We start from the raw sequence: 12,571 nt of genomic DNA, 5'->3' as shown, positions 1-12,571 counted from the left end.
TTAAATAAAAATCGTGAGGTTGGATTGCATATTTTGCATTGAAACATTGAAATAACGAATTTTGATGATAAAATGTTCAAAAATTTCAAATTATTTTTTTTTCTTGCGTACAAAATGCGGTACAAAATCCGCAATTCAAAACCCACGATCTAAAATCATATCAGTAATCCGAAACTGCCAATCCAAAGCGCGCTATCAAAAGATTTTTGACCGTTAGATTCGAGAAAAATGTATATGGAGATTTCGGATTGCAGTTTTTAGAAACTGAACTCTTTTTGATTTTTTTATTCAGAATTTTTAAATTTTGGATTTTGTGTTGTGAATTTCAGATTATGGATTTTGAATTGTCTTTGTGGATTTGGCACTGTCAATGTGGAATACCAAATAGACGTTTTTAATTCCTATTTTAGAATAACTGATTTTGATTTGTGGATTTGCAAAGGAAATGGAATCAACTTGGGATATTTGTGAATTATTCATTTCGAATATTAATTTTTTTTTCTTGGGAATTTTAAATCGGGGATTTTGGTTTGCAAAAAGAATGAAGCATTTTGGATTATTACAGATTTTGAGTCGTGGATAGCGGATTTCGAATGACAATTTTTTTTTTTTGAAGAAAGGATTTAGAATTTGAATATTCATATTCATTTCATTCAGAATTATTAAATTTTCAATTTTTAATGCTAGATTACGGTTTCTGACTTATGGATTTTGGATTCTGGCATTGATTTGCAGATTACAAATTGTGGATTTTGGATTGCTGATTTCAAATATTGAATTTTTAATGATGTTTTAGATTGCGTATTGCGAACTGACGATTTTAATTCCACTGTCAGGATAACGAATTTTGAATTGCGGATTGTGAGTTGTGAGTTCTGAATTGCGAATTTAGAATTTAGAATGCATCTTAAATTGCGAATTTTGGAATCAAAAAAATATTGGGGCAAAACAAAATTAGATCACGATTTCTAAATTCGGATTTCTGATTGGAAGTTTGTGATTTTTATTAAACGGTTTTATTTAGCTTGCCCTGTTTGTATGTTTGTATGTTTGTATGTTTGTATGTTTGTATGTTTGTATGTTTGTATGTTTGTATGTTTGTATGTTTGTATGTTTGTATGTTTGTATGTTTGTATGTTTGTATGTTTGTATGTTTGTATGTTTGTATGTTTGTATGTTTGTATGTTTGTATGTTTGTATGTTTGTATGTTTGTATGTTTGTATGTTTGTATGTTTGTATGTTTGTATGTTTGTATGTTTGTATGTTTGTATGTTTGTATGTTTGTATGTTTGTATGTTTGTATGTTTGTATGTTTGTATGTTTGTATGTTTGTATGTTTGTATGTTTGTATGTTTGTATGTTTGTATGTTTGTATGTTTGTATGTTTGTATGTTTGTATGTTTGTATGTTTGTATGTTTGTATGTTTGTATGTTTGTATGTTTGTATGTTTGTATGTTTGTATGTTTGTATGTTTGTAAATAGCGCTGACCCACATTAATAGAAATTTGACCCCCTTTGTTGACCGATTGAAAAATTTGGAACACACCTTCATCTCTGTAGTTATTATAAAACTGCGTATTTCATGATCTTGAAAATCCAAGATGGCGGCCGCTACAAAATGGCGGACCACATATTTTCTCAAAACCTCATCGATATGAGTTTTCCAAAACCCCATCAATATGGGTATCTAATGAAAGGGCTTGACTAGTAGAGTACGGTTATTTATGAAAAATGCAAATCCAAGGTGGCTGCCACTACTAAATGACGGGTCACATATTTTCTCAAAACCCGATTAATATGGGTATCAAATGAAAGAGCTTGAATGGCAGGTCACAGTAGATCATGCAAAAATCAAATCCAAGATGGCCGCAATCACAAAATAGCAAATTACTTTATTAAACGGTTTAATTTAGTTTGAACTGTTTGTATGTATGTTTGTATGTCTGTAGGGTTGTCCCACATCAATATAAATTTGACCAATAGGAACTAACCGAATTTATAAATCACCTTTATCTCTGCTGTTATTTTAAAACTGCTTATCTTGAAATTATGTTATTATGTTGAATCACAATTAAACCGTTTAACTTGAAAAGTTTTTTATACTTATTTTATTTAATCGTAAATTTGGAAATTCGGGTTCTGAGCTACGGATTTCGTATTGGTGAAGGAAAGAAAACAAGATTTTGATTTGTTGAATTGTTCATTCCGACTTTTTTTTCAATTGGATTGTGAATTTTTGATTAGAGAATTAAATTGCAGATTATGAATAGCGCATTTTGTATAGTTATGAAAGGGATTTAGATTTTGGATCTAGGATTTGTTATTTTAGGATTTTCGCTTCCAGAATTCAATTGTGTATTTTGAATTACGGATTGTGTGAATCAAGAATTTTGAATTGCCAATTTTGTATCGCAGAAGGAAGGAAAGATTCAGGATTCGGAAGTCCAAAATTTGTTTGCTTCGAACTTCGAGCATTACGGATTTTGAAATCCGGAAATCTATTGAATTTCCCATTTCCCACTATGTTATGTGGTTATGTGTTAACGTAAAAATGGTGTTTTCGAAAAAAAATTAAATTTGAAATTTTTTTGATGCCAAGTGTTTTAAAATTGCATGAAACGACAAGATCTACTTTCATTTCCAGTGTTTGCCAAATGATCCACTCATTGAAAAAATCGCTTTCGTTCGTTCAAATATGATCTTTCAGGAAACATTTCCCCCAGCGGTATTCTTTTGTTGTTATGTGCTGCAAATCACGACACAAAAGAGAACGAGACAACTCTGCATCGGCTCGCACTTCATTGCACACCAGCATGCAAGCAAAGCTATCATATACGCTTTTGGTCAGAAAGCTTATATTCTTCTTTGCCTCTAACATATGCATATCGACCTCTCCATGCATCATGAAACAGCAGGATCGTACGGACCACGCAAAGCGAAAGATTCATATTCAGCTAATGTAGCAGATCCTGATTTTTAAGTCTTATGGCGGGTTTACATTAGGGAGATCTATAGCTATAGATGGATTTATTCACGTGAAAATAGGTGTAAACGGGTGAGAATAAATATGATACACTTATTCGAGGTATATATAACTTGAATAAATTCAGCATATGTAAACGCTTGTGAATTTCTCACTGGTGAGAAATCACTAAAGTTGGATGCAGTTCTACTTCAGGTGAATAAATTCACCGAAGATATGAATATATTCATTATAGAAGTTCACGCTAGTGTAAACGGTTGATGCGATTTCTATAAATCTCATCATATTTCTTCACATGAATATATCCCTAGTCTAAACCCACCCTTAGAGAGTGCAAACTATATGATTATTTAGCTCGATAGAGACTAAGGGAGGGTAGTCAGATTATATTTTCCATTTTTAACGCCGCTATCCCTTGAAATATGTATATTCATATAGACCGCATAGTTTTACTAGCAACACCGCTCCAGTGAGAAGCAAAAACTCTCGCGTTTCATCTCTTTTCCCATTCGCTGCTCTCCGCAAATGGTGACTAAATGGTGACGTAATTTTTCTTGTATCATTTATTGCTTCGCACTTTTCTGTGCAGTGGGTTTCGCTATAGTAAAATGGGACGATATATGTGGTTCAAACTTGTATGCAGGCTTCGAAAATGGTATGCGATGTTTGATACAGATCGGATATGCAATCAACAGTCTTCGTTCCTCTCTCAGTTTAATCACTAAATATTACACAAGTGATTACTGACATTTATACAAGTATCTGAATGATCCTCTCATATTTGGTTATATGTTCGTGAGAGTTTACTTGCATGACACATTGTGTATCATTCGATTTTGATCGAAATCCAAACACTGTTCATTTCATACATAGATTAAATATTTAAAATTTAAACATTGTTTTGGATCGCAACTTTTAAATTACGGATTTTGATATGTGGATTTTCTATTGCGGATTTTAGATTCTAAATTTTGACGTGGGTTTTGAATTGTGGAAGGAAGGATGGATTTGAGATTTTCAATTTTGAAATTTCAATTTCATATATTGTTCTATAATTGCACATTTTTCATGACCAGCTCTGGATTACAAATTTTGGATTCCGGAAAAGTTTTCCGGATTTTGAATTTGTGTAGTTTGTGTAAGGAAAGGAGAAGTTTTTTTTTTTAAATTTGTTCTATGTTTAAAAATGTGCGATTCAAAATTTTTCTTTGCAGATTTTGAACTGTGAATTTGGAATTGAGGATTTTGAGTTAACATTTTCGGTTTGCGAATTTAGATCTACGTATTTAGTATCGCGAAAGAAACGAAAGATTTAAAATTTGGACTTAAGATCTAGAATCATCGAATTTTGCATTCGATTCAGAATTGCAAAATTTCGACAATTTTCGAATTTCGACCGATTCAGAATTGCGCATTTTTGCGCATTCTGAAATGAATTACATTTTTTTGTTCTATTTTAGGATTTTATATTATGAAAAGAAGGAAAAATTGAGGGTTTGCTTTTATTTGATTTTTTTTCGTTTGATTTTTTCTATATTATTATTTTCTGATTTTTTCCTATTACATTATTAAATACTAGTTGCATAACGGATTTCGAGCTGAGGACTTGAATGCGGGAGAACGAGAGAATGTAGGATTTAGATGGATTTGAAATTTATAAATGTTTTTCCTTTTCTTTCACTGTAAGTTTTGGATTTAGAATTTAGAAGTTTTTGGATTACGAATTTTGGATCAATGATCTTGAATTGCGTATTTTGAATTCCGAATTTAATAATTTTTTTAAGTTACGGGTTTTTTATTATGAAAAGAATGAAGGATTAAGGAACCGGATTGAATGTTCCGGAATTCAGATTTATTTTATTTTTGTTTTTTTCCAAATTTTTATTTTTTGGATTGAGAGTTTCATGCAGTGAATTTTATAATACAGATTTTGGATTCCGGAAATGATTTGTGGATTTTGAAATTCGAATTTTTATTTTTTTTTTTGGATTACGGATTTTGGATTACGAGTCCATAACTAGTTGTTTTAGATTTTGGTTTTTGAATTGCGGATTTTTAATTTCGGAGGTGAATTATGTTGAGCACTCTGGATTGCGGAAAAAATAAATAATTCAGTATTTATAGTGTAGACTTGGTATTTTTAAAATGTTTCCGAAGTTTTAATCTTCTTTTTTCATTGCCAATTTTATATTGCGGACTGAAGGATTCAGGATTTGGATTTGAGATTCAGAACTTCTCATTCAGGATTTTTGAATTCTAAATATTGAATTGCAGATCTTCTATCGATTTTCAGATTTTTTATTGCGGTTTTTGAATTTTGTAATCGATTTATGAATTTTATAGTGTGTAAAGAGCGATTTAAGATTTGTCTGTTAATTTTTCGTTCCAAATTTTTAAGGTTTTCGATTTTGAATTGCGAATTGTGCATTGCAGACTTTGAAGTGTGGATTCTGAATTGACGAGTTTCATGCCAACTCGACTGGCCGTTGGCAGCACCATCTCAGATAGCAGTGAAACGTTGTGGGTGTAAAGACATGGGTCATTCAAGGAACATTGCATACTTGAAATATTCGAAAAATAATTAGACTACTTTTAGGAAAAATCCAAATTTTTGTCTTAATTTTTTTTTAAAAATATAACTTAAAAACTATGACACCTACGTAATTCTTGTCAAAGGCTTAAATGTAGAAAACTATTTTAATGTTCACAAAAAAATACCAAACATTTTTTGGTAAAAAATTTCGCTGTCAAAAAAGTTATTTTAAAAATTAAAATTCATTCAAAAATTTCATTTATATGAATACTCTTACAATTTCCAACAAGTCCAATTTCCAACAATTTCCAACAAGTCGTCCATACATCGGAAGATGAGCACTTTTACAGGGAAAAAGTTTTTCGAACAACAACTTTTTCATGTTTTCTTTGAAAAAAATACAACCCTAATTTTGTTCAAAGTCGAGATAGCGATATACTGTATTCGACAAAGTTTTGGAACTTGTTAAAATATAAACTTTTGTCGAAGACATCAACTTCCTATCTTTTATAGTTTTTGGAATATAAGTAAGTTTTGTATGAAGACTACAGGAAAATATAATGTTTTGCTTGTAACATTTTTGTGTGTGAATTCTCACGTTTGACATGTGCTTTATATGTTTCTAAATATAGAAAAGTTAGCAGAGCATGTAAATTGCGATAGTTTATACATAAAAATGTTACGAATTAAACATTAATACAGGTCGGACTCGATTATCCGGAGTATTGATTTTTTTTTCACTTCGGATAATCGAATCCTCCGGATAATCGAGTCAAAACAATTTTTCTTCTTTATTTGTTCGTTTTTTTGCATGTATTTTTCGTTTTTTGAAAATAAAAGAGGAATTTGATTTTTGATTCATCCCCTTAAAGTCAGACAACACCTTTCTCACATGAAAATAATTAATTTATCCAGAATCTCTCAGGAGGAGATAGACGTTCATTTTTGATAAAAAAAAACCTCCTACGCATATGTTCGAATTTCAACAATGACAGAGTTACAAAACTTTTTTTTTTTTGTTTCGGACTGCGGCCATCTTGAAATTGGATTTTTCATTATCTGTTATATTCTACTAGTCGAGAGCATTCTTTTGATACATTTTTGGGCATTTTTCATAAATAACTGTGTTCAATTAGTCAAGCCTTTTCATTTGATACTCATATTGATGGGGTGAAAATAGTTAATTCGCCATTTTGTAGTGGTCGCCATCTTAGATTTGCATTTTCCATAAATAACTGTATTCTACTAGTCAAGCCCTTTCAATTGATACCCATATTGATGGGGTTGTAAAAAAATATATATGGCGCCATCTTGCGGTGGCGGCCATTTTGGTTTTGCATTTGCATTTTGCAAGAAAATAACTCAAATCCACGCCATTCACCGTTCAATTTCCTTTTGTTTCCCTGCTTTGCGATGGGACACTTTGCCCTTTCGGTTGCGCGTGGATGTTTTGTGGTTTTATTACATGTCGAAACGTGTTGCTGTTAGAAATCATGTCATGCAAAAACATAGAAAAATTTAGAGCATTTGATGAGAGGAGGGGAATGATTTCAGAAGTGGATAATTGAGACCCAAAAAGTCTTTTTTCGCACTGAAATGCATATAAACCATAAAAAAAACTAATTGGACGATAACTTCGTCGAATATGCTTCTTTTCATACACCGCACAAAAAAAATCGCACAAGAACATAAAATCGCACAAAAAAAATTCGCACAAAAGAAAACCGCACAAAAACAGGTTTTACTGTATATTGCAATTTACCGATTTCGTCACGTGGTTTTAAGAACGATTTATAATAACTGAAATACAGCTTTCGCATACGAATTTTGAATTGTGGATGTTTACGTCCATCGAAGTGTTAACGTCCATCGAAGAATTCGAAATCCACATGGAAGAAACCTGCTAATTATATGTTTTCAGCAGCCAACATTGAAGGCTCCTTGCAAAAATTACATAACGCGTTGAGGGAAGTGGGTCTAGATTGTGTTACTTGTTACTTATTAGGGGGTATGGCTTGCGTTGATTATAAGGGAGAGTTTATCCAAAAACCGTATTTTAGAGGCACATAATTTACGTACAGTGCCTAATGGATCGAACAGATGCTTTTCAGACAATTCAATGAGATGTCAATATAATATTAATAATTAAGAAAATTTAAAAACTTTTGTGCCACGTGCCTTCTTCCGGCGAAGTCCCTTGCCTGTGTTTAGTTCTGTAAGCTTTGTTGTAAAAGGTGTTTTGAGTTTTGTTTGTGACTCAGAAAAGATTCCTCTATTCTCCAAGCGCTACATGCAAACGGCTTACGTTCAATGACTCAGTAATGCACGAGCGGACTAGTAATGCATAAATTTGTCGAACCGATCACTAAAAACACGTTAAACCATATGTTCTCGGGGAAACAAAAACACATCAACAACCCTTGGGCTAATAAATTCGACCAAGTGCGCGGCTGGCCGCTTTACGGTCCCCACCAAAACCCCTAAACACTTCGGTTGGCTCCCAGTGTTGCGTAGTGTCAATACACTAGAATACACTTCGCTTCATTCACAGCACTCACTCTGACGCAAGGGTGTGGGCAGGGTTGCCAATAATATTTTTGAAAAAACTGGAAGATTGCTCTTAAAAAAAAACTGGAAGAAAACTGGATCCTGTAAAACCTTTATATTTTAAGAAGACCGGCTATGACTTATCTAAATTGGGTTTTTTACACATTCCAATGCTTGAGAAATACAAATTTTTTATGCTTCGTGTAGTAGTTCATAAAACTGTAACTTCAAATACTGTCAAACATTATTTGAGGGATGGTTTTATTTGGGTAAAACTTGGAGAGTCTCGTATTTATCGCTTCATGTCTATAAAATCGATGATAGATGATCGTCGCAAAACTGCGTATAGTTCGATACCTCAAAAAGGTACGAATTAACATGAGATACGAGGTGAGGTACCAAAAAATATCGTGAACAACTTCTCACGCTATTGTTTCAATACTCAAATAACCACATTCAATGCCAAAACAACACTGCTTAAGTATTACTTTGGTATTGAAATGATCAAATTTAAGTATTGAGGAGCTATTTCAATTTTTTTGGTATTATACATTGCTAATTTACATCTTATAAAATACAAATCTCTTATAATCCATAACCAAATTTCGGTATCAAGATGAAAATGAGGTATTCTTAAATATTTCCTCTTGCTCGAGAAAGTATTTTTTGCAAATTAGTATGCTTTTTTGTACTTTGGTTCACATGTACAGGATGGGCCATTTAAAGTGGAAGCATCTGGCAACCCCATAACTTTTGACAGAGATGTCAGATTAACAAATGTCATGCCGCGTTGGAAGCGTCATTTCAGTACAATTTTAACCATGGAACAATACACACCTAAACAACGCGCTGAAATTGTTCAGCTGTACATTCAAAATAACTTCTCAATTGTGTTAACTAAACGTGCGTGGAAAAATAAAAATAAAGTTAAAACATCGCCTGGAGACAACACCATACGTCGATTATATGCCAAATTTATATCGTCTGGTAGTGTTGGTAATGCCAGTCATCTGTCCAGACAACGACCAAGACGTTTCGACGAGAATATTGATGCCGTTCGAGCCAGTGTTGCAGAGACTCCATCGACATTAGGTCGCCATCGTTCGCAAGAGTTAGGCATCTTTTTATTGCCATTTGTTCGTGAAAAAGAATTGGACAATTACTGGTTCCAACAGGACGGCGCTACATGCCATACAGCGGCTGCCACGACCAAATTATTGCGCGAAATGTTCCCCGGAAGATTAATATCGAAAAACGGCGATTATGACTGGCCACCGAGATCACCTGATTTGACGCCTCCTGATTTTTTTTTATGGGGACATTTAAAATCCAAGGTATACACTGGTAAACCAAGGAACCTGGCTGCGCTGAAAGACAATATCCGACAAGAAATTGCTGCCATATCGGCCGAAACATTGGGCAAAGTGATGGAAAATGCCGAAAAAAGGGCACATTTTGCGGTCAAGGCCAGAGGCGGTCATTTACGAGATATCATAATCAAAAAGTAGTTAGAACAAATCTCCTTGGACCAAAATAAATGAATTTCAAAAAAAAAATTTAAAATTCCACTTCTTTACTTTGCTATTGCAAAAACAAATCCTTCCACTATAAATGGCCCACCCTATATTTTGTGCAAAGTTTCCATTAGCTCTTCAGGGGAGTATAGATTATGCATTAAATTAATGATATTTAGAACTAAAATTCCTTTGAGTGACTATGATAAACTAATATCCATTTGATGTAAACGAAAGCAAGGTTACTTGGGTTTTATATTCATATCAATTAAATTCAATGGTAATTATTTTCTCTATGACCTTCTGAACTTCAGAATGGTTTGGAGGACCTGGAACATCTAATTTTTATATAAAAAGAGTGTAGTGTTGATTCTTGGCTAAGCTGTTAAATAAAATTAACAATTGAGTGATACCCTGTTTTGAAGTAGTTTGATAAGCTTCCAGCTTCCAGCTTACAAAACACCGACAAATTGAACGAAATGGAAAGAACCAAATTACAACCTCGCCTGTTGCAGAAAAGAGAGATCAATCCAAGGTCGAACGATAAATGTTGAAAAATGAAATTACTCAAGGGATAGGAAGGAGGGGGAGAGATAATATTTATCATTCTAAATTTATTTTACATAAATCAGATGAAACTAGAGCACACATATAAAAAACTGGATAAAACTGAACGATATTCCAAAAAACTGAAAGATTTTAGGGTTCAACTGGATGACTGGATCGAGAAAAAAAACTGGAAGAATCCACTTTAAACTGGAACACTGGCAACGATGGGTGTGGGAGTGAGGACACGCCGCGTCACGATGCGACGCGCACTTCGGGAGCGAACGGAAATTCAAACGGAGCAGCGAGGATCACGAGGTCGTATAATGAATTTCGCAGCAAAAACAAACTCAGCTAGCTAACCTCGGCGAAGGTGGATAACCGTGTTGGCCACTATGGTTGGTTGACTTGACGGGTTTTTGCCGGAATTTGTTTAGTTTCTGCGGAAAGTGAATTTATGAGCGGCGTCGGTTCTCGCATTCGGATAAAGCGGATCTTTTGGTGTACGTACTTGTACACCTGCCGACGATTTGTGTTCCTTTTTCACGATGGAAAAAACAACAACCGTATTTAATAATGCATCCTCTGCTGTGTTTGTTCCCACAACGAAGGAGTATCGAAGTTCTGAGAAGTCGAAGCGAGTTTCGCTTTGACTCAATCAGTGTATGGATGAAAAAGAGGTGCCTCACGGAGAATTATTACATAATGAAATCAGTATATTATGGTATTTTTTCTGCCAGTTTAGTATGTTTTTTTAACATTTTTTCAAATTATGACTTATTTTTTCTACAATTTCATAAAAATATCGTAGCGATAGAATTAACACTCCACTTCTTACGAAAACCCCTCGCTAATTGGAATTCCCAATAGGGAATTCCAAACGATCACGTTATTTATTTTTAGATCTCCGCAGCATCAACGAAACATTCTCATATTAACACTAGCATTCTAACACAAGTCGGTATCCCTCAATCGGCATCATCAATAGAGCGAGAGATTCGCCACTCGACCATTGGAGGGAACATTCTCCAACCCGTCATCGCCTTCCAATGGCGCACTCAATTCCCAATCTCGGTCATGCCCGGTTACAATTCTGCATTCCGGCAGAATGTGAATCTCGGGAGGGCATCGGTCGCACGTTTCGCCATCCCGGTTTTTGGGGTTTCCGTCAAGCAGCAAGTAGTTGAGCAACGAATTGTTTCGAAAAAGTTTTACGGCTGAAACTTGCCGCATTGGCGCGCATCCCGCGTGTAGCGAAATAAAATACTTCCAAAACCAATTTATCGCTGCCGCGATCCCGAATCGAGTTTTACGCTTTATTGATAAAGTTTCTCCTCTTTCCGGAGCGTGATTCTTGTGTGTCCCTCGGACGTGACATCCTTGTGGATTTATGCTTGCTGAATTATCGATCAAGTTGGGAAAGATTTGCTTTACCCGAAAACGATTTTTATTGAACCACAATTTCCCTCCAATTACAGGTGGCCAAACTGCTGCAGAAAGGGGTCACTCCGGACGCGACCAACATGGACGGGCTGACGGCGCTGCATCAGTGCTGTATCGATGACAACGCCGAGATGCTGAACCTGCTGCTGGACTTCGGAGCGAACGTGAACGCCCAGGATAGCGAGCGGTGGACACCGCTCCATGCGGCCGCCACCTGCGGTCATCTCAATCTGGTGAAGATTCTGATTGCCCGCGGAGCCAATCTGCTGTCGGTGAACGCCGACGGGAACATGCCGTACGATATCTGCGACGACGAGGAAGCTCTGGACTACATCGAGGCGGAGATGTCCAAGCGAGGGGTGACGCAGGAGCTGATCGACGAGACGCGGGCGGCCACCGAGACGCAGATGCTGAAGGATCTGCAGGACATTGCCGCCCAGGGTGGAGATCTGGAAGTACCTGACAGCCAGGGCGCGACGCCGGTGAGTTGGAATATTTGATAAATTGACAAATTGACAAATTGACATTTAGATAAAATGTGGAAAATTAAAAAAAAATCGAAGAAAAAAAATATAACAAAAAATTGCAGAAAATTAAAAATATAACTATAATATAGCAGAAAATTGCAAATTGAGAAAATATAGAATTAAATTAAAGAAAGTGTTGAATTGAGGTAATTGAAAAAAAATCAATAATTATAATGGAATTTGATTTTCTTCAATATAAATTTATTGAAACAAAACTGAAGAAAATTTTTATTTGAAATAAAAATTGATCTGTAAACGGAAACTTGATACCTGAAAAATTGGAGAATAAAATTAAATTGAAGAGAATTGATACATATATTAAAATTAACAAAAATTTTAATTGAAAAAATTTAAATATAAAAAGTAAAAAAAAATTGCAGAAATTAACAAAAAACAGTTTTAAATTGAAGAACAAAACAGATGAAATGAAGATGATCATTTCATCATCATCATCTTTAAATTATTTTTAATTTAAT

At 34.5% G+C, this 12,571-nt stretch overlaps 1 protein-coding gene across 8 annotated transcripts in view; it reads left to right on the top strand.

Moving 5' to 3' along the window:
- Positions 1–12,571, top strand: part of LOC129764724 (protein phosphatase 1 regulatory subunit 16A) — a 639,202-nt gene that overhangs the window by 463,528 nt on the left and 163,103 nt on the right. For all 8 annotated transcript variants that reach the window (XM_055764137.1, XM_055764138.1, XM_055764134.1 and 5 more), the window contains one exon: positions 11,604–12,050. In XM_055764137.1, coding sequence (XP_055620112.1) covers positions 11,604–12,050 — 447 coding nt within the window. The remainder of the gene's footprint in view (positions 1–11,603; positions 12,051–12,571) is intronic.

Source organism: Toxorhynchites rutilus, chromosome 2 (assembly GCF_029784135.1).
Source record: "Toxorhynchites rutilus septentrionalis strain SRP chromosome 2, ASM2978413v1, whole genome shotgun sequence".
NCBI lineage: Eukaryota > Metazoa > Arthropoda > Insecta > Diptera > Culicidae > Toxorhynchites > Toxorhynchites rutilus.
The sequence above is the reverse complement of the archived record's forward strand: the minus strand, read 5'-3'. Positions and strand labels throughout refer to the sequence as shown.